Genomic DNA, 26,452 nt, shown 5'->3' with positions numbered 1-26,452 from the left:
CACAAAGCAGAATCCGCAAACCATGAACGATGGTACTCACGCATATCTGCTCCAGATGGGTACCGTGTAAGGTTTCCAGTAGTGCACAAAGACATCGTTTGGAAATGGCAATCAACACACCATCGAAAATGTCATTTTTGGTATGTTATCCGCGGACGTTTGGATAGTAGTACCAAATGGATTCGAGTTTTGTGCAGCGTGCTAAAAGGTATGATGACACAGTCGGAGAGCTGGGGATTCAAGCCCGACAAAAATAATCAAAAGCGCTCTGGTCCTACCTGTCCTTGTTGTTGTACTACTTGTCCTTGTTGTTTTCGCCACGATCAGATTGGGACTCGCTCTGTTCGGCGACGCTTCAAACTCTTACTTGGCCGAACAGCAGTGTTGGATAATGTGGATTTTAAAACAATGTGAGTCCCACTCATTTAAATGCATTTAGATTACACAATTGACAGTTAAGTTGACTAGACAAAATGGAAATTAAACCCGCTTAAACTGAATAAATTTTAATTCACTTTACTTGGAGTACACGGTGATTCTAAATAGGGCTTTGCGTTGCTTTTTACTCTTCTGTAAGGACAAAGATGCAAGTGTTAGTACTGATGATGTATTACCACTCCCACTAGGCTTACTCTTGTTGTAAATTAAAGAACCAGTGATTGGTCTTTTTGATCGAATATAATATATTATAAATTGACATTCATTACATTACTAATAACCAGTTTTGGGTTCGCACAGTTTACGTTAGTAAAACAATAATATACAGATTTATTAGGCTTTCCATTTAGGGCGTCATTTATTATACAAAGCACTATCCACAGCTCTCATTCATTGCTAACGTCAAACGCGTGAAGACTTGCATTGTTTGATGTTCTAATTATATAATCACAACAGTTGTGATAGTTACTATAGTGTTCGGTATGTTTTTAATTGCCTATAGACAGTACAACTTTTAGCAATGTTTTTGAATTTATGAGTGAGTAAGTAATTAAGTTTATGAAAAAAGCATAGGTTTCCATTAAAAATGGGTTGTTCTTTAACAGTTTGAAAAACTGGTGACATTACATTCAACATTTTTCACCTGATTCACAATATATTTTACGGTGTGTTCATAGAACAGAAATGGAAGCTGAAATCTGAACATTTACATTTGGTACCTTCTATAGATACTAGTAAATCTGGTGGTAGAGAGAGGCTTTATTCATGAAAACATCTGAACGGCCACAAGGCTATATAGCAGCGAAAGGGAACAAGTGTCCTGCTGCTCATTCCTTTCTGTGCGAAAGGCAAATCGAGCCTTGCTACCACTTTTTGATCGTCGCGTTGTTCGAATTTCCACTTCTGTTCTATGGTGTAGTCATCAACGTCTGTTGTGTTTTACACAATACGTGTGTATGTAGATTGTGATGTGGTTTGCCATTGGCGTAGGACTACGTTTATTATTATTATTATTTATTATAGCGGCATGAACCCTAGAAGATTTCAAAAGAACATCAGCAAACTGGCATGTATGTGTTGACACTTCTGTTTCGCGACAGAAAAGGAGTGTAGCTGATGGAAATCCAATCATTGTTGTATACAGGTTTTGTAATTGAATCTATGGAGAGGTGACCGGTGGCGGTACATTTTTTTGCACCTACATTATACTGATGTCCTAAATGTAGAGCGTTTATACATGAAACGAAGATTTCTAAAATAAACTATTTCGTTGAAGAATATGCTAATATCTTACAATGAGTCATAGCTAGTTGGGGATTTCTTTCGTTTTTCACCCGAAGTTATAAGTTGACGAAAGCAATAGCAGTTTTTTGAAGCACAGTGTTATCACTATAAAGACTGTTGTAATCGATTGCTGCACTATATCTCACGATGGCTGACGGATCGAACGAAACAAAAAAAAATGCACCAATCAAAATCAAATAATAATTGAACCAAACAATTTATTAAACTGATATATAATGTAACACAGTCCTACGTCAACAACTTGCACAACCCACAGGGACATACAACTTATTTGTTTATTTTGTTAATTTTCTGGTTTAAAGTCTTGCATATGCTGGATATGGTGTCAGCGACAATTTCTATATGCTATGACGGTGCTTAAGCTATTTTGTTTTTGTCGATTAATTTTGAGCAGCTGCCATCCTACTGTTTGCGCGTGTATAATTCCAGGAAGACTATTCCATAATTGATTTTTCAGCAGGTTTGTAAATTCTTCCTAGCTTACGAAAGAGTCTTCAAAAGCTAGCTTGTGGTATGTTTAAAATATGACTTCCTGTTTCTTTCAGGAGTTAACAAACATACACGTAAGTGTCGCGGACACTTTCATTAGTTGACATCTTTTTTTTTGGAAATAAATAGCCATAACTAGTGTGTTCGGTTAGACCGCCTCAGACAGCACAACTTACAGTAAAGCTTTCCCCTTATTGCAATATTTGAGCCAAAACAATGATGCTTATTTCTTTGGCGCAAAGTAGTACTTCACCGGCAACGCTTTGGGCGTAATGATTTCGTCCTCACGCAGCAAAACGTCATCCTCATTTCCATTGGGTTCGGTTATTTCCAATGGCACAATCTCCACGTCGGCACTCGTAGTGAAGTGTATCCGATTTATCGTTGTTGTCGCCGATGCCGGATGTTCTGCAGGACTGCGTTCGGTTGTGTAGACGTCCCCGATGTCCTCCGGTGGGATGTTCTTATCCGGGTTTCTCATTTCGGTAATGACTGTCACTTCTTCCTTGAGCTGTTCCGGGTAGAGGACGTCATTTACGTAGAACATCGTTCCCAGGTTGTAGACGAATACTTCGGATTCGATTATTTTGGCGCTGTTCACAGTCACGTTGTTATCGAATGTCCGGTGAATCTTTACCGGGAAGCCTCCGATTGTTTCCAGCACTTCGCCGTCCTTCAAGTCCCGATCGTACAGGCGGCCTTTGATAAAGTGATTCAACAGCAGTTTGACTCCTTTTTCCGACGCTAGTACATTGTCTGGTAGAATGTCGAAACTGTATCGCTCGAAGGCTTCGTCTGTCGGTACAAAGAAAGTGTAGTTGGAACCGGATATGTACTGGGCGATCTCTGCTGTGTTGAGAAAACGTGTGATTTGCGTGAAACGATTGTCGCGTTCCAGTGCTAAAAATGAATGGGACAGAAATTGTGCGCCGAACCAAGGGAATGCCAAGAGTGGCGGAGTTTCCTTATCTTTGTGCATCTGAAAGAAAACCAAAGGATTATTTCAATTTTATATATCATAAAACGGAGGGTTTTTACCTGATGTAATCGTGACACGACCGCCTCCGAGACAAACAGTACTTCAGATATTACAAACACTTCAACTCCATTGGAAAGCGTATAGTCGTAGAGGATGGACACATTGTTTACCGTTGGAGAAGCTGTAACAAAAATTGATCAATCCCAGACTTTCGACGAACCTACACAAACTTACGTCTGCCCTTAAGTACTACATACTCCCCGCCGAGAGTTTTGAACCGTTGTTCCGTAGACATCGTCCGCAGATCAGCCATCCGGAGGGGCTGTCGCACTCGAATGAAGTGATTCCGCAAAACGCTTTCGGTAAATTCCTGCACACTGAACGGATAGAAACCCCAGTCAATTGGATGCCATCGCTGGAAGGCGGTATCCGATGGAATTAGTACCATGTAAGAACTGTCATCCAGCAGTTGACTCAAATTGCTATTGGATAGGAAGTGCTGAAAAACTTTGGCTCCGGACTTCATGCTTGCCAAAAAGTTCATCAGATGTTGTCCGATTCGGTTTTCCTTGATGGCCGCCAGTTCTTTGGTAGCATTCTTCATTTCCAATCGCTGGGGCTCATTGTACCTATAACCGATAACAGATATTGAAAGAATCACTCCACAGAACCGAAACCATTCTTACCGGTTGTTTTCCTGAATGTTCCGCTTGTTCAGCTTGTTTATGTTGACCGCCTTGTTCTCGGTGAGATTTCCCTCGATGAAGACCATGGTCAGCGTATCGCTGACATTGTGCCGGGCCGCGTACTTTGTCTCCTGTTGGCTCATGTACTGCAGCACGTAGCCCATCAGCATGTTGATGCAGGTCAAATTTACACCTACCGAGTGCCGGTTCATATTGCCGTAAATATTGTGATCTTTCATCTCCATCAGTGCCCCGGGGATGACGTGCTCCAGCAGGAATTCCTGAGCACGCGACTCACTGCCTTTGAACGTCAACCGATCGATCCGATCGGGAACAATCAACGTGAATGGAATATCTTAAAGAGAGGAAATACAAAAATATTTTTAATCAACCATTAACAGCCATCGTGAGTAATTACTTTATTTTACGTAAGATCGCATCAAGTAGAAAAACTATCCACTCAAAACGGTGCATTGTTCCTGCTATAGAAACTAACTGAAAAATATTCAAGATGCACCAAGTCGATAATCTCGTTCCTTTGTTTTCTTACGGATACCGACTGCGTCGGTAGGCCAACCCTCGGCCACCAGCTCGACGAAAGGAGTAATTTGCATTTATTTGCTAATCCTCCGCACAAAGTTGGTGCAAAGTGCTTTCGCGGTTCGCCCGCCATACACTAACGTATAGTATAAGCAGACATGATTCAATCGGAGCAGGACATAAATCGTGAGCAGCTGCCCAACGAGGCAGAACAACATTCAGCAGAAGATTAAAGCACCACGTGCGGCGGGAATGAGCCACGTGAAGTCCATTGTGGTGCCTGTGATTGCGTAATGGAATTACCGATGGGGTGTGCAATGAGCGTGGCTTCATAAATTAGAACTTTTAAATCGCGATATCACACCGCCCGCCGTAATGCCATAGTTCAGTCGTGGTTTCGATGGTTGGGGGAGTTTTTAAACCGGAACTCTTTGCTGGAAAGGTGCTGTGCACCAGTAATCAACGGGCTATTATCGAACTATTAAATATCATTAGAAGGAATCGTACTTTTGCGTATTGTTTGTTTAGTGAAATGTATCTCTGTAAGAAAACTTCATGTAAAACTACGGCACATAATTGAAGCGTTGCATATAGCGTGAATTTGTAATGTACACAATTTATTTATGCATCTTTAGATAAGTTTGGTCCGTTTAGCGATGGAACAAAAACAATTACTTGGGTTTGAATACTTTGTTCGCCATACAGTTGTGCGAGTGCAAGATTCATGATCCGACTTCATTCTCTGTTCTCCTGTACGCCGCCGAATATCGTTCTTAGCATCCATCTTTCGAAAACTTCGAGCACTCGCAGGTCCGCCTTGTTCACGTCCACGTTTCATGCCTATGGAGAACAACCGGTCGAATGAACATCTTGTACAAATATACTTTGTACATGGACTTAGTCTGTTTGACCGCAATCGCTTGTAAAGCCCATAGAAAACACGACTTCCGCTGATAATACGCCTCCGAATTTCACGACTGGTTTTTATTGTGCGCCGTTACCCGGTGATCCAATATAGACAATTTCATCAACTACCTCAAACGCCTCACACTCATCGCCGTCGACCGTTACACTTCTGCCCAAGCGGCGTTGGTCCGCCTCGGTTCTGTCGGTCAGCATGAAGTTTGTTTTATGCGTATTTATCTTTAACCGTTATGTGTTCGACAGGGTACCCGTGTACCTTTTCAGCTTTCAAAGTACGAAATTCTAAAGTTTTCTTTGATCAAGGATACTGAAACTCTGTGACATCTAAGGACTAGTTAAATTGCAACTTTTCATAAAATAAGTTTTCATGTAGCACTTAAGGGGGTGGAATGGGGGGGCTTCGAATTTTTTTACCCCTTAAGTGCTCGACAAGGGTACCCGGGTACCCACAAATTGAAACACTTGTAACTTTGGCAATTTTTGACCGATTCGGACACTTTTACCACCAAAAGATTCATAAACTTATCCACTTCCAGTGTGGTTATAACAGAGCCGGAAGTGGTTCATCTGGTTCCCGGAAATCCGGCACTCCGAGGATGGGTTCCGGAATTAAAGCACTTTTTATATTTTTGGATGTAATTATAGTAATATGGGTGTCCAAAGTTCTTCCAATTACTCCGAAAGGTCATTCTTTATTGTTTTAAAACAATACAATGATATATCCTCGGAATGGCCATTCTGCGACAAGTTCCCGTGGGACCTCCTGTGGCCATAGAACTGTTTGGTTTGCAACACTGGCAATATGGGTGTCTAAATTCATGAAATTACTCCAGAAGGTCATTTTTCATTATTTTGATTCTATCTGATGATTTTGCCACGGCATGGCCATTTCGGAACATATTCCCGTGGGGCTTCACAGTGGTCCAAAACCAAAAATATGTGCGCATTAGAATTTTGAGTGGGAAAACTTGATTTTAGGTTTATGGAATCTTTGGGAGAGTTTCTTAAAATTAAAAGTTTTATCGTATGGGGAAATTCAAATTTTGAATAATCCCCCTAAAAGTGAAATAAAAAATTTATTTTTCTGCAGCTTCAATATAACACATTGATGAGTTCTGCAAAGTTTTAGAGCATATTATTACAAGAAATTTTGCTGAGAAATAAATAAATAAATAAATGTAGTATACCTCTATCTTTGCTTGTTTAGGAGCTGTAAAACTTTTGTTATAATAAATACCCTAATTCTGACCCCGAATTACTCAACTATGCGCAAACAGATACAAATTACATTACATGAATCTGAAACTAAATAAAAAACTACAAAAAGTCAGGAAGTTTCATTTGTATCCGTCTGCGCATAGTCGCGTAATTGGGGATCAAAATTAGGATATTTTTTATATCAAAAGTTTTACAGTTCCTAAACAAGCAAAGGTAGAGGTATACTACATTTGGCAAAGTTGTGTATCTTTGCTATTTGTACAACTTTGCAAAACCTGAAAAAGTCATACAACAACTACAAAAAAAGCTAAAATAGAAAAACTGATTTTGACGATTCACATCTAAGAAACAGGATTTTTCTATCTTCGCTGAAGAGATAGAAGGTTACAGTCTTCAGCAAAATTTCTTGTAATAATATGCTCTAAAACTTTGCAGAACTCATCAATGTGTTATATTGAAGCTGCAGAGAAATAAATTTTTTATTTCACTTTTAGGGGGATTATTCAAAATTTGAATTTCACCATACGATAGAACTTTTAATTTCAAGAAACTCTCTCAAATATTGCATAAACCTAAAATCAAGTTTTCCCACTCAAAACTCTAATGCGCACATATTTTTGGTTTTGGACAACTGTGAAGCCCCACGGGAATATATTCCGGAATGGCCATGCCGTGGCAAAATCATCAGATAGAATCAAAATAATGATAAATTACCGTCTGGAGTAATTTCATGAATTTAGACACCCATATTGCCAGTGTTGCAAACCAAACAGTTTTATGGCCACAGGAGGTCCCACGGGAACTTGTCGCAGAATGGCCATTCCGAGGATATATCATTGTATTGTTTTAAAACAATGAAGAATGGCCTTTCGGAGTAATTGGAAGAACTTTGGACACCCATATTACTATAATTACATCCAAAAATATAAAAAGTGCTTTAATTCCGGAACCCATCCTCGGAGTGCTGGATTTCCGGGAACCAGATGAACCACTTCCGGCTCTGTTATAACCACACTGGAAGTGGATAAGTTTATGAATCTTTTGGTGGTAAAAGTGTCCGAATCGGTCAAAAATTGCCAAAGTTACAAGTGTTTCAATTTGTGGGTACCCTGGTACCCTTGTCGAGCACTTAAAGGTGTTTTTTTTGTCGAACACATAACGGTTAAACCAATCTTTTTTGCTTCGCACATCAGTCTGGTGTACTGTTCAGCCACTGCCACAGATCTTCTGCCTATAATATCCATATAATCGGGAAAGCAGATGAATTGGCTAGATTTGTTGAAGATTATGCCACACATATTGATATCCGATCGGTTCATAACACCGTGTAGCGCTATGCTGAACAGTAGGCAAGAGAGACCACCATCTTGACAAAGTCCTCTGTCTGATTCACACACAGCACACAGCACTGTGTACCATCCATCGTAGATTGAATCTTTTTGATCAGCCGTTCTCGTCCATGCTTTTCCATAGTTCTTTACGGTCGATGGTGTCATACGCAGATTTGAAGTCCACGTACAAATGGTGCAAGGAGTTCTGTATTCACGACCTTTTTAGAGGATCTGTCGCTGTGTAGATGTATAATTCGTTGTTGACCGTTCTTCAACGAAGCCGGCTTGATAAAATCCCACAAATATATTTGCGATTGGTGATAGGTAGCGAAAAATGATTTGGGACAGTAGTTTGTAGGTTCCCGAGCAGGAGCGAAAAGCAAAATAATATAAAAACAATATCAAACTGTGTTATAGGGTAGATGTTCCAGTAGTTGTGGAAACTCGAAATATATCATAATTTTGGCGGATTTCGAGATAATTTCCGTTTTCTATTGTTAAATATATATTTGTTAACAGATTTATCTAAGATACACAGTTAAAATTCAAGATGTTGGTGCAAAAATTACAAATTCCTTTTCAGCAGTTCAATAGAGTGCAATTGCTTAAGAAATTCGTAACAATCCATAGCATTTTAACAAGCCTACGTTGTTATCCACCTGCTGCCATGCTCATTAAAAGCGTTGCTAAGGCGGTAAACAATATTTCACTATTATAGGCAAATTTTCCACTATTATAGGAACATTACCACTACTTTAGGAGCACATACTAATGTCAGGAAAAGCAATATTTTAGATATATTAACCAGCAGAATGGTATAATTTTGGTATGTATTTAAAGCCAACACTATGGTGCACCATATTATCATGTAGTTCAATTGGAAACTGATAAATTGAGCGTTCAAATTGTCTTTGCACACTATCCCCCGACATAATCCCTCCATTACTGGAGCATCTACCCTAATGGTATATTTTGTTATTGAATAGATATGGAGATACATTGAAAACACATTTTGTTATTGAGTAGATATTCAAAACAGCGGTTGAAAGATGAGTTTAATAACTGATTTTGTTATCATATCTTATTTTGGCCTTAAAATGTCATTCGATATATTTCATACAATTTTTTTTATTAATTAAAGAAATTTTAGATTACGAATATTTTATAAAATGATCATATGCTACTGCATTTGTTATTCAATACATTAATAATACTAAAATATGTTATTCTAAACTATGAATACAGTCATGTTATTGCTTTGTCATTCAAATAACACAAGTAGTTATTCTTTTGCCCTTAAAGGAGTGAAATTTTGATATAATTTTTTGTTATTTTACCAACTATGTCAACCAAAACAAGACCAACTTTTGATATGAGTTATTCGATTTCTAATAACACATTTTGATATTATTTTGCTCTTCGCTCCTGCTCGGGTTGTGAACGGTGATCGCGCGATAGTTCTCACAGTCCGATTTGTAGATCGGGTAGATAACTCCATCTTTCCACTTCTCCGGTAGCTGTTTTGTATCTCAAATTCTAATAATTAGCCGGTGCAGACAAGTAGCCAGCTTTTCTAGTCCCATTTTAATAAGTTCCGCTCCTATATCATCTTTCATCTCTGCCCATTTTTTGTTCTTTAGCTCCATGATGGCCTCCTTAACTTCGCCTATCGTTGGGGCTAGCACCTCCTCTCCGTTTGTGGCACCATCGAAATTGCTTTCCTCGCCACCGTGGTTTTCCACCTGGGCGCCATTCCGGTGTTCATCGAAGTACTGCTTCCGTCTTTCGGCCACCAAGATACATTCGGCCGTCAAAATACTGCCATTCTTATGCCAAAATATTTCTGATGCTGGCACAATGCCTTTGAAGAATGGGCTTCAGGTAGAACTTTCGCGTTTCCTCGAAATAATTGTAAAAATTTGAAGTGAAACGATGGAATTATCTGCCCGAGAACTATCATGCGATCGCTGTTCTCAATGCTGCCGAAAAATGCTCTCCCAAATCCGCTGACTACCACAAATGGTAAACAGTGATTTATCAGGTCTGCTTTTTTGAAGGATGGTCGACGATTTTTTTTTGTATGCCAGGCCACTGCGACAATCTGAATGATCGTCTTATACCAGTTTACGGACCGCTCATACCCATTGCTGGAGTTGACCGGGATAGTTGTAACCCTGTGCCCCAATTCTGTTTTAGGTGGTTTATAAAGCCAATGATCGTTTTGGGATTTATGCTCCATACCTGATATGGAGTAAGAAGGAAACTTCCGAAGGAGTTGTGCCTTGATAATGCAAGAGTCCCGCAATTGCAAAGCAGATGCACTGAACTTTCAGGTTCAGAGTTACAAAAGCGGCAGGTGTCGGATGATACCTTGCCGATATTCTTTAAATGATAAAGAGCGGGGTTGTGCGCTGTTAGGAGTCCCGTGATTGTGCGTAGTTCACTACGAGTTAAACAGAGTAGTTTTTAGCTACTGCAGGGTTTGGGTAGATAAACTGTTTAGCTTGTATACAACCCTGTGTTTGATTCCAACGGGATACTATTGCTAGCTTTTCCCATGTCATCAGTTCGCGTTTCACGGCGGATGTGCAGGTGTCCAGAAACGGTTCAGGACTGATAAATTGCTGAACTAATTCTTGTCTTACTAGGTTGTCAGCAAATTCATTGCCCTCGATTCCACAGTGACCGGGCATCTAAAGTAATAAAACTTTGTTTTGGCGGGAAAGCTCCTTCAATGCTGTGCTGCACTCCCAAACTAATTTGGACACGCATTTGACGGACTTGAGTGCCGCTTGGCTGTCCGTGAAGATACCGATTTTCGCATGCCTGTACTTTTGTTTCAAGAATATTGTTGCACAGATGACAGATGGATATTGCATATACTTCTGCTTGAAAAACGGTGGGTCACTTTCCTAATGAGATAGTTTCCCTGATGCCGGGTTCTTAGACTCCGGAGCCTGTGCAGGCCCTCATTTTTTAACTATCTGTAAAAAAGCAGATAGTTCCAGGTGGAAGATCGGGTCCTCCATTATTCCACATTGAGTGATCTGCATCAATCACCTCATATGGAACGTCCATATTGGGCCCGGCTTCCATGCAGTCAGAGACTGAAGTTACTAAGGGTGTCAGATCGAACTCCCGAAGTATGCGAAGATGACCGATTTGGTCACCTTCGAGTATAGTTTTACTCCTTTGCAACCATAGTGCACCGAGCTCTGCTTCCTTCTTCACATGAAGATGCAAAGGCAGTAAGCATAGCATTGCTTACATGGCTGCAGTAGGTGTTGCATGCATGATATTGGTAACTGTAAGACAGGCCATTCGCTGAACGTTGTTTAGTTTGACTTGGGCTACCGCCTCATTCACCTTTGGCCTCCATACGGCTGCAGCATACGTTATCCTAGGCCGTAGGCCTAGGCCAATAGTAGTATATGACCAAAAGGCTAGTTGAGGTTTCAATCCCCAGGTTTTGCCGAGCAGTGAGCTGCACGCCCAGATAGCCGAAGTTGCTTTCTTAACAGCATAATCTAGGTGGGCAGCCCAGTTCAGTTTTTTATCGGGAATTATTCTGAGGTGTTTGACTTCATTACTGAAGCCCAGTCTAACACCATTCATGGTATGTTGCCTTCGCCTACTGAATGGTATAACGACTGTTTTGGTGGGGTTAACATTAGGTCACTCTTGTGAGCACCATAACATGGTGGTGTTTAGAGCTCCTTGCATGCGACTTAACAATACTGCGTCAAACTTTCCTCTGACGATAAGTACAACGTCACCGACGTAAGCAATGGTCTCATAACCAAGCTGTAATAGCTTGTGAAGGAGTGCGTCGGCCACCAGTGACCAGAGCAGGGGAGAGAGAACTCCTCACTGTTGACATCCTTTGATCACTGAAATCGTAATTTCTCTGCTCGAGAGCATTGCTTGAATCCAGCTCATTGTAGTGTGGTCAAGAGAATCCACCAGAGAGCCGTATTAATTGACGCGAAGGACATGTTATCGAAAGCGCCTTCAATATCAAGAAAAGCACAAAGTGCCGACTCTTAATATTTGAGCGATTTCTCAATTAACGTCACTAAGCAGTGCAGTGCGGTTTCCGTAGATTTACTGTGTTGGTATGCATGTTGATTTACATGTAACGGAGAGTTTTTTAAAAACTCATTGCGGATATAGTTATCCGTGATTTTCTCCATCAGCTTAAGAAGCGTTGAAGTTAGATTTATCCGCCCAGTTAGCTTCGGGTTACGATGCTGGCCTAACAGGCCAGTCGTCGTATGATCGAATCTCGACTGGGCGGTACTGCTAAAGAGTTAATAGGATCTTTGCCCTGTAATTTTCCTATACTCTAATAACCGGTTGCGAAGTCTGTCGATAAAGAAGGGTCAAGTTCTGAAGGACGTTTACACCCATGGCTTTGCTTTTTAGATATGAACATCACCTTTACTTTACGCGAGGTAAAGTAAGGTTTCATTGGTTCAAAAGAGCTGAGTGCCTCCGTAAACAATCGGCGTGCAAGCAGAACCAAGTCATTTGGCACATTGTGTAATGACCCATTCCGATGCTGCCCGCCTATATCTGGTTCAGTGGTCACTGTCGAGACAGGGAAGTGCGTGTTCACTTCCAGAGTTTCCCTTGTGATAACAGTGAGACTCCCATCCTCTGTTTTGAATTGCCCTAGACCATTGCAGTGGTCCTTTCTGCAGACGCGTAGCCTCTGGCAGAGTTTGAATGCTTTCGCAAAATTTAACTCGTGATTTCCTTTTGGCTTTGCGTAGCTCACTGTTGTATTTGGGGAGGGAAGTTCTGAGGGAAGTTTTCCCAGTTAAACGTGATTTTGACCCTGTTGAACAGACGCCTAGCCTTCCGACGACGGAGATTGCTAAGCGTCTCATTCCACCAGGGCACATCACGGCAAACTGTTCGCGTGTTTACGGGACAGTGTGTATTTACGCGTCTGGGATCCACCATTGCAGGTCACTAGCGACGATATCCAGCTCAACTGGAGTTCGATCGACGATTGATCAACCGTTTACGCTGGAGCAGATCCTCTAATAAAGGTCCAGGCATCATTTGTTCGTTGACTTCAAAGCTGATACCATCGACCGTACAGAGCTATTTATTTATTTTTTGGATTTCTTGGATGAAAGCGGTTTTCCTGGGAAGCTGCTCTGACTGCTTAAATATACGATACACAATATGTAGATATACGATATGTAGAAGTCACGAATGACCCAAGCTGGTTAAAGTGACTATAATCTAACAAAACAAAAAAAACTTCCCCAGGAAGCTCATCAAACTGATTTCTGGAGGATTGTTTAGTTCAGTGGTGCCCAGGCATAGGCGTGGTGCGGGCCAAATTAGATCGCCCCATGAGTCCGCGGGCCGCAATGACCTCTGGTCATTTCTGCGAATAACAAGATGTTACATAGGCGGCAGCAAAAGCCGATTTTTAGGAATCACCACAAGATTTAAACTGGAAAGCAATCAGATCTACAACATGCACGAGATATTACGACTGATCTGAGTGATCGCTGTGTAATCAAAAAATTATTCATAAGTCCGCCATCCCTCAAACCAGTCCGCGGGCCGCACGTATTATCACGAAGGGCCGCGATTTGGCCATTACTGGTTTAGTTCATTCCAATTCCAGAGAGGGCTTCGTCAAAATATCTTATGTGTGCTGTTCAACGTAGCTCTCAGGGTTTTATGAACCGATGTTGGGTTAAAGCGAAGACCCCATTATTAACAAGACTGGCAGCTTTGTGTGTTTTTTTTATTCAAACGTTATGCTTTAACGTCAGCGGCGCTTCTTTTAGCGAAGGTGGTAAATTTTGCATGAGTGTTAGTAAGCTCTCCAAAATTCGGATATGGTTTTTATTCGACTACGTTGGCGTGGCGGTATGAAAATTAGCATTCACACACACAAATGCATTTAGGGACCACCTTGCCCGGCAGAGCGAGCTACCATCAGTGTCTTCCGAATATTGGCAGAGCTGCCAGTCTTTTTGTTACAGGGGTATTCGGTTAAAGAGAAAAGCAAAGCCTTGGTGCTACATTCCGTTATCGAAACTTGACCTTCTGTTGACTATCCTCAACTTTCTCATTGGGACATCGGAAAACAACATGGTATCGTGCAGTCAACGGTGAGTCGTGTGATTAAACGTTAGTAACGAAACTCTGAACATCGAACGGAAGCAGAAATGCGGTCAGAACGGATGTTCTATTAGTGATCAAGATCACAAGCGTGTCGTGCAAGCGTTTAAGCGGAATCTCAATGCTCCGTTCAGGGATGTGGCCGAAAAGTTCAAGTGAATCTGTCCGAGTCTTTCCTCCAGAGAGCCAAGGACGGGGAGGGACTACATACGTACAAAGTGCAGAAGGCTCCAAATCGTGACGAACGGTCAAATATGGTGAGAAAGACACGGGCCCGGAAACTGTACAGCCAGATGCTGACGAAGCATCATTGTCTCATTATGGATGATGAGACTTACGTCAAGCAAAATGGACGTTCGGCAGCTTACGGAGCTACTGTTCTTCACCATCCAGCACAAGTTTGATGTTCCGAACGAAGTGTGAAAGCAGAAACTTTCAAAGTTTGCCCAGAAATACATGATTTGGCAAACGATCGGCTCATGTGGCAAACGGAGTGCGCCGTTCGTGACTACCGGGACTGTAAACGCGCAGATCTACCTCAAGGAGTGTCTACAGAAGCGTCTGCTTTCTCTGTTGAAGTAATAGGAGGGCCCTATGATCTTGTGGCCGGATTCAGCTTCGTGACACTATTCAAAGGATGTCCTGGAGTGGTACAGTAGATACAGTACAGTAGGACCTTTTGAACCGATATTGACTTCCTCCCCATACATGCATACGAGTGTAATACAGAGTAAGGAGGCGGAGGAACCAAGAAATTTTGCAGCTCTGCGACTAACCCGGAATCCATAAAGGAGCTAAAGCTGGATGAGTTGGTACGGTGGGCAAGGCATGTTATAACCTTATAAGAATGTCGAACAGATATGATACTAAACATCAGAACATTAATTGATGTCCTCTGCAAAGAAACAATGGAGCCTTTGGATATCGTCAGTGCAAGTCGCAATAAGGTAATTAGTTTCAAAAGAACTTGAGAGCTATGAACAATTGTGCATATTGAGTTCTGGAAATCACTCAAATTGCTTGTAGTATATCAAACAGTAAGATTAAAGATTGAGCATACCATGGAAGAGCAAAGCGCCGGATTTAGTAGTTATGTCTACTATAAACAAAAAAAAATTGAAGAACAGTTAAATCAGGTGGGGCGAGATCTGGTAGCTGACTATACGGTGTCCGTGAAAATGAAGAGCGACAGTCAACAACCAAGTTAATTAAAGGAAATGTGTTCATAAAGCCATGTCGTAAAGACGGTAAGCCAATTAAATAAAAAACGTAATGACTATAGCTTGTAGACCAATAAGTCTGGCATCAACACTTCTCAAGTTAATGGAGAAAATCATGTACAATTACATTCGCAACGTGTTTTTGAAAAGCATGCATAACAACATGAAAAGGGATTGATATTTTTGCAATTTGTAATCAACTTGGTAAATAAAACAGCCCACCTTAGTTCAACGTCTGAACACGGCAATGCACTCTAGTTTATAATTTACAATCCATTTCACAAACTATTCCATGAAATCATGAAAAAGCCAGTCACCCAGCCAGCCACAATAACAACAACAGTGCTGAACGGCTGAAAAACTAACAATTGCCACTTGCAAGAAGTTGACTCTGGCACCCACTATTCGAAACGTGCTACAGTCATACCTTACTGCCGGCCAGATCATGTGCAACGAATACTGATAATTTCGCCAGCAACGGAATGTCTGAACGAAGGCAACCTCAAGTTGGCACACATTTCCGACCTGACCGCGGTCGAACGGACGGACCGAACGGAGGTGCTGCGCATTTACACTTTCAAGTCATTCTTAATCATTGCCTTCCTTCGTGTCCTGTCCCCCTTTTCCCTTGCCGCTACCGATAGAACTCGAAGTCGGTCATCTGGAAGGTGATTCTAGAGTCGGACGTTCGTCCATCGCGACGACCGAATCACCTGGTTATAATTCGAATCTGCGGTCGCCCGGCGGAACGTGCCTGGAATACCGGGCCTAGCACCGATGAATTCATTGTCAACCGTTTTCCGAGGTGTCACTTTCGGCATTGAGGTTGTTTGTTTATTGCAAGGTTTAACGATGTTTTCATTGAGTTTATAAATTAGGACATGTTTATTTTTAAAAAATAAGAAAAAAAGTTCGATGTGGACCAAGTACCAAAGCTTTCTGTTTATAACTGAAATTTATTTAGGTCAGTGCACCTACCTTTAACTACATTATACTCCTTGGCTCCGGTGAGGTATTCATCCCACAGTGCCTTAAACTGCTTGGCCGCGCCTCGATGCGGCTCGGGAACCGCATCCAGCTTGACATCGCTGAGGTCCGGTAGAATTTTCTTTCCGACGAAATCCTTGTTCAAAACCTGTTCCGCTGAAATGTCTTCGTCCACGGCAGCACCAGCCGACGGTGAAGGAACAACTGCACCAGCGCTGCTGTAGTATAACATCCCCAGCAGGAGCAAGGGAAGCAACCTTCCGGGGGCCATTTTTCTTCTGCCACCCACTTTCATACCGTTGCGTTATTTATGCACACTATTGTTTCGCCGCAATTTCGGCAAGTTTCACTGTCTGCACTGATTTGATTAGGGCGTTTTTATTTCTCTCTATTTCACTACGAGTGGCGGTTTCTTCATTTCAAATGGATCCGGTGGACTCTCCTGTGGGGGAAAAGCGAAACGAAAATGTTGCAAATGGAAAAGTTGTTCGCGCAAGCATCGTAAATCACGTAAAGTTCTACGGGCGTTTTCCAGCGCTCTGCCCGTCAGTTACCACTGCTACTGCTGCTGCTGCTGTCGATGCTGGTGCCACCAGCAACTTTTAAGTAGCACGGGTGCCGATGTAATTGCTTCTAGATTATAGTTTGGTGTTTCTATATAGTGAAATTGCACTTTAATGTTAAGCAGTTTGTTCCATACCTATCCAGTGTAATATATTTGCTCCCTTAGGACATATTTCGAAGAATTGATTCAATTTTTAGTGCGAAAAAATAACTAAAAGTGACTGTCATTTTTGAGTCACTATGATATATATTACACTGCTGCTAAAACCGTTTTTGTTTATTGTTTTATTTTAAGTTTGAAAAGCACAAAAATTGACAGTGCCGATTAATTAGAAGCCTGTCGAAAGTAACATCCAAAATGTCCTAATATTGTTCACCCGGAACGGATTGAAGGGCTTTGATCAGAGCTATAAAAGAATTCTAAACGAACTGCCTAGCAATGTGCATTGTCCTAGTTGGCTGCACACTACAAAACGCAACCAGCAGCACTGCCAGAGGGTTGGTTTCTGATTAGCATAAGCCGCGCACGAGCGAATAGAAACCAATTTACGCGTTCAACGCTGGAAGGCAATTTCAGACAAAACAACTGTCCGGTTCGGTTTACTGCTAGGTTATTGCTTAAAATGTATACTTCTCGGCTTAGTTGCGGTTCAATGAATTACGAACAACAACAAGAAGAACCGGTTCAAATGTTTCGTTTGGTTTATCCGGTAGTGTTTATTTCGCGTCCGTCCTTTGTTGTGGCATAGTGTACCAATCTATCAGCTTTGCACAATGGTGTTTGATATAAAGTAGTAAAAGTCTAATGATTTTTCATAGTGGTAACAGAAGTAACTAATTGCTACTTTACTACATAATTGATAACAAACTTTTTTTAATCCAATTAGCGCTAAGTTTCTCCCCTAGAGCTAATGGAGTGCAGTTTGCAATTAGAAAAACTTAATAGGAGCAGAGATTGACGCGGTTCACGAAATTCATAGGCCGAAGCTTGGAAACAGAGAACAAGCCGATGACGTCGAGGACTGGTTGTACTATTAGGCTCCTCGAGCAGACTTCCAGCAAGTGTCCAAAACACGATGTTAAAATAGTTATTAGAGGACAGAGCCTCCCCTCGTTGATCCATGAGGATGGATTAAGGCTGATAAACTTTTTGGCGAAAAGATGAATGGTCATCTGTAGTATCTACTTTCCACGTTGAAACATTCAAAAACACACCTGCTGACTTCCGAATTATGTAGATACCTATTACCGGGTCGATCACATTCTGATTGATGGTCAACCTCTTTGCAGATGTTTAATAAGTAGAAAACATATATGTGGAGAAATATTCATCGTGCCGTCGAATCGACTATGGGAAAGGTGGTACTCAACAAACATTAATGTTGTATAAAGCGCTATCAAACGCCTAATTGCCGTTTATTAGTCGTATAGCGGTTGAACAAGCGGCTTGGCAGTACTAATAGGCGGGAGTCAAGACTCGAAAATAGTCCACGATCGGAAACCAATATATTGGACAGCGTAACACAGTTGTTGCGAAGTAGTTGTGGCAACTGATATGTGACTAATTGAAATTAATTCAATTTGACTTGCTTAAATTGTGCTGCTGGGGAGTGAACTGTGTTTGAAACAGGGTTTTTATGATGTGAAATATGACACAGTTCTATCAAAGCATTAGTACTATCAACAAACTGGGCAGAATGCGGAATGAGGAACGGAAAGGAAGTGGAACGGAAGTTAACCTAGGAATACCTAAGTAATAAGGTGTTATAGCAACTGATTTCTAAGATGTTAAGCGAAAAGTCGAGTTCCTAAAGAGCAACAAAAAGGGTGAGCGGCTCGACTATTGCAATTACCGCGGTCTAACGCGCATGGTACTCTATCAGATCCTTTTACATCGGTTGTCACCGATATCACAAGGTTTCATAGGGAATTTCGCGCCACTACGGACCAAAATTGTCACCACCCGACAGATTTTACAGAAAAGTCAGGAGTACAACATACCCACGCATCTTATCTTTTTTAACTTCAAAGCAGCATACGATACAGTTGATCGATACCAGCTATGGCAGATAATACACGAATACCGTTTTCGGCCAAACTGATGCGATCAGAGCTACATTCGCATCGAGTCATGTGTTTTGTGTGCTTACTTACTTACTTAATCAGCTCCAGGCCGTGGTTTCCTCTGCTGTACGAAGAAGTCGTCTCCATTCTACTCGGTCCATGGCCGCAATTCGCCAGCCACGTAGTCTACGTAGGGTCCGCAGGTCGCCTTCCACTTGATCGATCCATCTTGCTCGCTGCGCGCCCCGCCGTCTCGTTCCAGTCGGATCGTTATTGAGAACTTTTTTAACCGGGCAGTCGTCCGACATCCTCACGACATGCCCAGCCCATCGCAGGCGACCGATTTTTGCGGTGGCAGCGATGGGTGGTTCCCTAAGCAGCTGATGCAATTCATGGTTCATTCGCCTCCTCCACGTTCCGTCTTCCATCTGCACTCCGCCGTAGATGGTGCGCAACACCTTCCGTTCGAAAACACTAAGGGCGCGTTGGTCCTCCATGAGCATAGTCCATGCCTCATGGCCGTAAAGGACTACCGGTCTAATCAGCGTCTTGTAGATTGTTAACTTCGTGCGGTGGCGAATTTTGTTCGATCGCAGCGTCCTACGGAGTCCAAAGTAGGCACGATTTCCTGCCATAATGCGTCTTTGTATTTCTCTGCTGGTGTCGTTGTCTGCGGTAACCAGTGAGCCCAGATACACGAACTCTTCTACCACCTCGATTTCATCACCGTCTAAATGAATCCGGGGAGGGAGGTCAGCATTCACTTCTTTAGAACCTCTTCCTTTCATGTATTTTGTTTTCGATACATTAATGACAAGTCCTATCCGTTTGGCTTCAGCTTTCAGTCCGATGTACGTTTCCGCCATCCTCTCAAAGGTACGTGTAATGATGTCAACGTCGTCAGCGAAACCAAGAAGCTGGACGGACTTCGTGAATATCGTGCCACTCGTGTCTATACCCGCTCTTCTTATCACACCCTCCAAAGCGATGTTAAACAGCAAACATGAAAGCCCATCACCTTGCCGTAACCCTCTTCGAGATCCAAAGGGACTCGAGACTGCCCCTGATACTCGAACAACACACATTACTCGATCCATCGTCGCCTTGACCAATCGCGTTAGTTTATCCGGAAATCCGTAGTAGTGCATAATCTGCCATAGCTGATCTCGATCGATCGTGTCGTACGCCGATTTGAAGTCGATGAATAAATGATGCGTGGGCACGTTTGTGTTTTGTGTGCACTTAGGGGATATTTTTTCGAGAAGCGACGAGGGTTGTGATAAGGTAACGGCTTATCCTGCATGCTTTTCAGCACCACCCTTGAAGGGATGATCCACTGAGCGGCATCGAAGCGAGAGGCAAGCGCTTCGATTCTACATTCCGATCGGGTCCGTTACTATCAGAAGGCGTAATGACTGAAAGTAGAGGCTAGAAGGCCACGTCTCCAAGATCAAATGTATGAAAAGTAGTGGGTTAAAGGAGACAAACGCTCGCCTACCACAGACGATAATTGTTTACGGCGAAGAACTAGAAATGACAGAGCCGTTTGTGAATCTAGTTCGCTGGTGACCGCGCATAGCTACACAAGCAAGGAGATACAGTGGCACATTAAAGTAGGAAATCGGACTTACTATACGCCTACTATGTGTAAAACCCTTATTAGACCTTTATGGACCTTATGGTTTATGGAAGCTGTGACGTAGTTCACGGAGGATACACGTACCCCTGCTGTATTCGAGCATAAGATACTGAAAACAATATTTGGTGGAGTACATACTGAAAGTGTCTTCGTACACAAATTACGTAACGCTTAGAGGGAAGGGAGGGGGGTCGAGTTAGCGTTACTTGTTGTTACATAGGGGGGAGGGGGAGTCATGAGAATAGTTACGTAACAAATTTATGAATACCAAAAAGGCAGTTGCCAAATGAGGAAATTAAGATAAAAAATTATGGTTTGCAGCTGATGAAGATAATCTTACTAAATTTCCAGTTATTACGGTTGAAGACCATTTCAGGCTGCCCAGTTTGCTTCAGGGTACGATGCTGGCCTAACAAGCCGTCGTATGTTCGAATCTCGGCTAGGAAGTGCTGCTATAGAGCCAGTAGGATCGTTGCATTAGCCTTGTAATTGTCCGGTACTCTAATAGCCGGCTGCCAAGTCTGTCGATAATGAATACCCATGGCTTTACTTTTTTTTACCATTTCAGCTTAAGGTGAAACGGTACTGAATCCAAACATGGCCGGAAAGATGGCGTCTATGGTAGGATATTGCTTTTCCGGCCATGTTTGGATTCAGTACCATTTCACCTTAACATGGGCCGATGCCTGATTGTTGTTTTTAATATGAAGCTTGCTAATTTGCGAATCATGCTTCTTTGGTTGAATTTCTTAAAAATTAAAAAAATATGCAGTTCAAGCCGATTTTATTGAATCTTGAGGTACGGGGGAGGGAGGTTTGGTTAACGTTACGTAATTTAATGGGGGGGGGGGGTTATGCCAAGCGTTACTTAATGTTACATAGGGGAGGGAGGGGGTCAACAAACCGGAATTTTTGCGTAACGTAATTTGTGTATGACGCCTGAAGAGTGACATCGGCGCATGTATAGCAAGCTACAGGCGCTGCTTGAAGAGATTCCCATCGTACTTCATGTGAAAATCGATAGGTTACGATGAGCTGGGCGGGTCGTAGGGATGCCGGACGATGATGCAACGAAAACCATTCTCTTCTACAATCCCACTGGCACCAAGAGCAGCCCAAGCAATAATTTGGGTTTTATTACACTCTTATGATGGCTTTTATGACCAAAATTAGTCATAAAAACCACAATTGTTACTTGGGAGGAGTGCACAACTTGCGAGATGACACTACCAGGTAGAAGGCGACCTACGAGTTCTGAGAACCCTGAGAAATTGGTCATGAGTGGCCCAAGATCGAGTTGAATGGAGACGAATGCATGAAACAGCATAAACCAAATCGGTTCTCAGCTAACCAACAACTGGTCGCAGTGATAGTGTCCATACAGAGAAAAAAATGTCAGTGATTTCGCCGAATAGCATGCATATTGTATCGGGTGACACCGGCCATCGACGTGAAAACCGTGCAGTCTCTCGTGATGTGGAAGTTCGAGGTACACTCTTCGTTTGTCGGTCGATCCCAAACTAGGTCTGGAGATGGTCACTATACACTGGATCAAATGTGTAATCTGCGACAGATCATAGATTAGTCCCGAAACTGCAAGCTACAGCCTGATCATCTGTTTGCAAATTTAAAAGCGGCGTACGATACAGTTAAGTTGATTAAGTTGAATGACGTTGAAGTTGAATATAGTTTGGATTATTTTGCAGTTTTTAGCTTGGGGGTAACTGAAACTAACTAAAAGTGTAATCTTTACATTGGCAGAATTTTGTCACAATCTGTTAATTGGATGGCGTTGGAGTAAGACCACATCCGCCGAAAAATCACGTGTGTCGTCGTGAAAAGTTCAAATGCGTTCCACAGAAGGATCGGAATATACCTAGGAATCCATCATTGGACCGCATATCGGATGGTCAAGTCATTCACAGAGCCTCAGGTAGTCGACCAGATTCATTCAAATAAGAAGTGTTATGCTATCATAATGGCCGGACTTCGTAAATATCTAAGCTGTTTTTTTCCTGTATGGACTCATCACTGCGACCAGTATGGTTAGATCTATTGTGATATCGCCAGGGTGTTTGTTGTATAACCCGCACTGCATTTATTTTGGCTATAGTCGCTGCGAGCGATATGCTTATTGAATTTTATGCGTGCTTGTGTGTAATTTGAGTACCCTTCCTTCAATGCTTTTTCTCTACTTTACCCACCTCGTTCCACATGACAGCGCTGTCCCCAATTATAGCCATCCCTGGAACAGCTAACCAGTGCATTGAACTATAAGGGTCTCATTTTTGCACTGCCAATAGGCCATAACGGGATAACATAGAATTTAGCACGAAGGAAGGGTGGTGCTGGTGAGGGGCCTGGGAATAAACCCATGCTAAAGTCACTTTGCCATCGAATGACCTGATTCTACTAAGATTCGAACCCATGACCATTCGCTTGTCAAAGCAGACTCGGTAACCTTGCGGCTACAGAGCCCTCTAAGGTGTTGGAAAATAATCTGACAGTGGCTAAATGTATCAAAAGAAGTCAGTTCCATCATTGCCCAGTACCTTATGAGTGGTGTCAAGGAAAAGGTGTGGTTATTCGGTTATGAAGAGGAAATCCAAAATAGCAACAAAGTACACATTTAGACAAAATATTGTAGTTTAATCCTTAGCTTGATCCTTAAAGTTTAGCTTGAAAACAATTCGACTCAATTTTTTTCGATATATTTTTTAAGTACATTCTTTATGGTCTGAGAAGGAACTACCGGGGGACTGGTTGGCAATTCTCATCTGCTACAAAGATTTGTCGACTCGAATTCAGTATAATTCCGGGCATAACTCTCCTCAAATGTGCATACAAAATCCTCTCCCGCATTCTGTTTCATAGACCGCAGCTGTTATAAATAACGGCGTTGTTGATGAATACAAACGGGCCAAACCTGCTGCTTGTGAGAGTACCTTGACCTAGAATTTAAATTGCAGACGCATCGTCTGTTCATATGCTTGTACGTTTATAGGCGGAGTACGATTCAGTTGAGCGAAATGAGTTATGGCGGATTATGCTTGAACATGGCTTTACTACAGAACTGTGGTGGTCATAGGTGTAGATAGGGGAGGTGGGGTTTTGAAATGATTGACATATTCACTATGTAATAATGGATTATATTGTGTATCGACCTGAAATCCTGCGGTCTGCAACTTCGTAGAAAACTCTCTAACTCTTTCGGTGGTACTCTATTCAGTGTTGCGAAGCCTACATTCGTGTGGTTTAATTTTCTGACACACGCGTACTCATTCTAACGAACCGTCCGGCATAAGCATCCTTTTAGGACTCTCGCTTTTATTTATTCATGCACTGCAGCGAGTTTTTGCGAGTGTGTATTTAACTAACAGCTACGGTCGTCGCTCTCATTCGTCCTTGCAGCCCGAGCTGCTGATATCGATTATTCACGAGGGTTCGCACTCCCGCCCGTGGTTAGAATCAAGTCATTAGACCTTACGGGCAATTGATTACTCACGAGTTATTTGACTCGCGAGTAAGCTATGCAGGAAGACAACATGAGGCTGTGCTTTCGCGAGTGTGTAAGTAGCAGGATGTCTGGATGTCAGGATGTTGAATGCCATGCTTCTCATACTATCTCGCGTGAGAGTAGGCATCGCTGGCCTCTCGTTCGATTTGAAATATTAGACTATTACCACGAATCGTGGATATTATAGGAAAGTTACCAAAGTGATTTTGATGGTTCACGTACCATTCGATTCATAAAAGATACAGAAATTGTATGGCTTTCTTGGAAAGATTGGTTTGTACTCGCTACATAGTGAAAATCAACGGGAACTTTCAAGTTAAAAATTTTCCACACATTCCTCATGTCGACGGACGATTACATTCACCAAGGTTGTCGTTGTGGCTGCTGCTTCAAGATAGAGAAGCAAAATAAACTTGCGGAGGCTGCGTAGTCCTGCCTTTTTGGCATATAAGACTATTAAAATGACGCAAAAAGAAAAGCAGTCATTATCGTTTGGCTTTTTCCTAGTTACATAACGCTATAAACAGGCGACATATGCAGTCCTGAACTAGCTACTGTAAATCAACTCTCGTGCCTTGACGGTTGCAATCGGAGAATGAGAGAGCAGACAAGAGCGAATATGTGCGGATGGCAAAGAATGAAAATAAATGGCATCATGAAAATAAATGACATGATTATTGCCAGCAGAGACAGATTTATGCTAAACATCAGCATCTTTGACTCGAGCAGCACGTTCCTCACAACCATGTGGAAGATTTATGCCTATGCTAAACATAGTATTACTCGGACTCGGACTCGATTATCCGGGGATTCGATTAACCGGAGATTCGATTATCTGGGGATTCGGTAATCCGGATTTTAGACTCGATTATCCGGGTGAAAAAAAATGCAGTTTTAAATAATTTATTTGAACCACAAATGTCATAGTTTTCACGTTAGATAATGATTCTAGCATGACAAATACTGATTCATCTCCCTAAAGGTATAAAACTCTTTTCCTATATATTTTTATCAACGAGTAAATGCAGATAATGGCATCAATTTTTAATTAACAAATTCGCTGTTACAGAAACATATCTTCATCCTGACCTTATATGCTCTCATTGAGCAAAACAACTATCAATTTGTCAAAATTTGAAATAGTTGGCATTCTGAACTGATTTTAACCACTCGTAGAGAAATAACTATCGAACTGTCAAATTTTAACTAAAAAGTTAAAAATTTCACGAAATGGTTTACAGCCCTAATATTTAATTTTTCTTCGCAAAGACCCGCTTAACGTAGTTCTACACCCGCTACGCGGTTATGTTTGGAATACAATCTTTCTGATTTTTTAAAGATTGTTTCTATGTGTCCCACATATGGATTTTTGCCATATATTTAACAAATGAGATCCATGTGTTGAACACATATTTTCTTACATTTTCCATAAAATTCGTTCATATTTATTATTCATTTGACCGATAATTTTTCTATACGCTTCTAAGCAGATTACGTTTATGTTTGGCACATAATAATGTTACCTGTTGTGGTCGATGTTAAGCCAGACCGAACCAAGCCGCAAAATCGAAAAAATGAGTTAATGTCAGGAAATGATTTAAAATTTATCAAGCTACATTTTACTTTAACAGATTACCTAAATGTTGTAAAGAGCAAACCCATCCCCATGAGCAGGTTGCACAGTGTGCAGGTTTCTCATACAGCCGTCTGCATTAAAAGAGAGAAATCACAAGAAAATGGGAAAGAGCACGTCATATTGAAACTGAGTAAAGTGCAAATATTCTTCTTCTCTTTTTTGCTCTGAAGAGGAATTATAGCTGCAGCGAAATGTCTATACTTATTCTTCTATGAAAATTATGATTTTTTGGGTAGAATAATCCAGATAAGTGCTGTTTCTCTAGACTGCCATATATTATTTTCTGAATTGATTTATTATTCTCTGAATTACTCCTAATTGATGAGTAAAGTTGATGAACAGTTTTTAATTAAACATTGTGGGTTCTGTTCTGCTCAATACTGTGATTCTATAACATATATTTCATATAAGATTCGGTACACTCAAATTTTTTTTACACGGAATATATGTGGCGCGTAAAAGAAAACTGCCTAAAAAAACGCGTCAATTCGAAAAATGTTGTAAAAATCGCGTTAATTAAAAAAACATGTGAAAAGAGACATACTCAAGTCTACTACTGAAACAATAACTAAGGGCCAACAAGCAATTTTAAAACAAGTGCTGATATTAGTTCGATATTATTTTCATTTGTTATTTTTTCACTTTCATAAACCGAACACCATTCCAAACAGTGGACTCACACTGTGATGAAGCTAATGTGGCAATAAATATCATATTTATGCATTTTGAGTTGAAAGCAGAGAAACCCGAAATGCAAATTCA

The 26,452-nt window shown here is 41.5% G+C and overlaps 1 protein-coding gene across 5 annotated transcripts in view; it reads right to left on the bottom strand.

Annotated features, from left to right (window-relative positions):
• Positions 1–1,726: 1,726 nt before the first annotated feature.
• The window catches only part of LOC128742157 (uncharacterized), a 28,359-nt gene continuing 3,633 nt past the window's right edge, over positions 1,727–26,452 (bottom strand). For all 5 annotated transcript variants that reach the window (XM_053838400.1, XM_053838401.1, XM_053838402.1 and 2 more), the window contains exons 2-6: positions 16,262–16,712; positions 3,898–4,252; positions 3,446–3,840; positions 3,271–3,392; positions 1,727–3,211 (exon numbers count right to left, since the gene is read on the bottom strand). In XM_053838400.1, the coding sequence (XP_053694375.1) occupies positions 2,456–3,211; positions 3,271–3,392; positions 3,446–3,840; positions 3,898–4,252; positions 16,262–16,565 (1,932 nt within the window). In that variant the 5' untranslated portion in view covers positions 16,566–16,712 and the 3' untranslated portion in view covers positions 1,727–2,455. The remainder of the gene's footprint in view (positions 3,212–3,270; positions 3,393–3,445; positions 3,841–3,897; positions 4,253–16,261; positions 16,713–26,452) is intronic.

Source organism: Sabethes cyaneus, chromosome 3, assembly GCF_943734655.1.
Source record: "Sabethes cyaneus chromosome 3, idSabCyanKW18_F2, whole genome shotgun sequence".
In the NCBI taxonomy this organism is placed as follows: Eukaryota; Metazoa; Arthropoda; class Insecta; order Diptera; family Culicidae; genus Sabethes; species Sabethes cyaneus.
The sequence above is the reverse complement of the archived record's forward strand: the minus strand, read 5'-3'. Positions and strand labels throughout refer to the sequence as shown.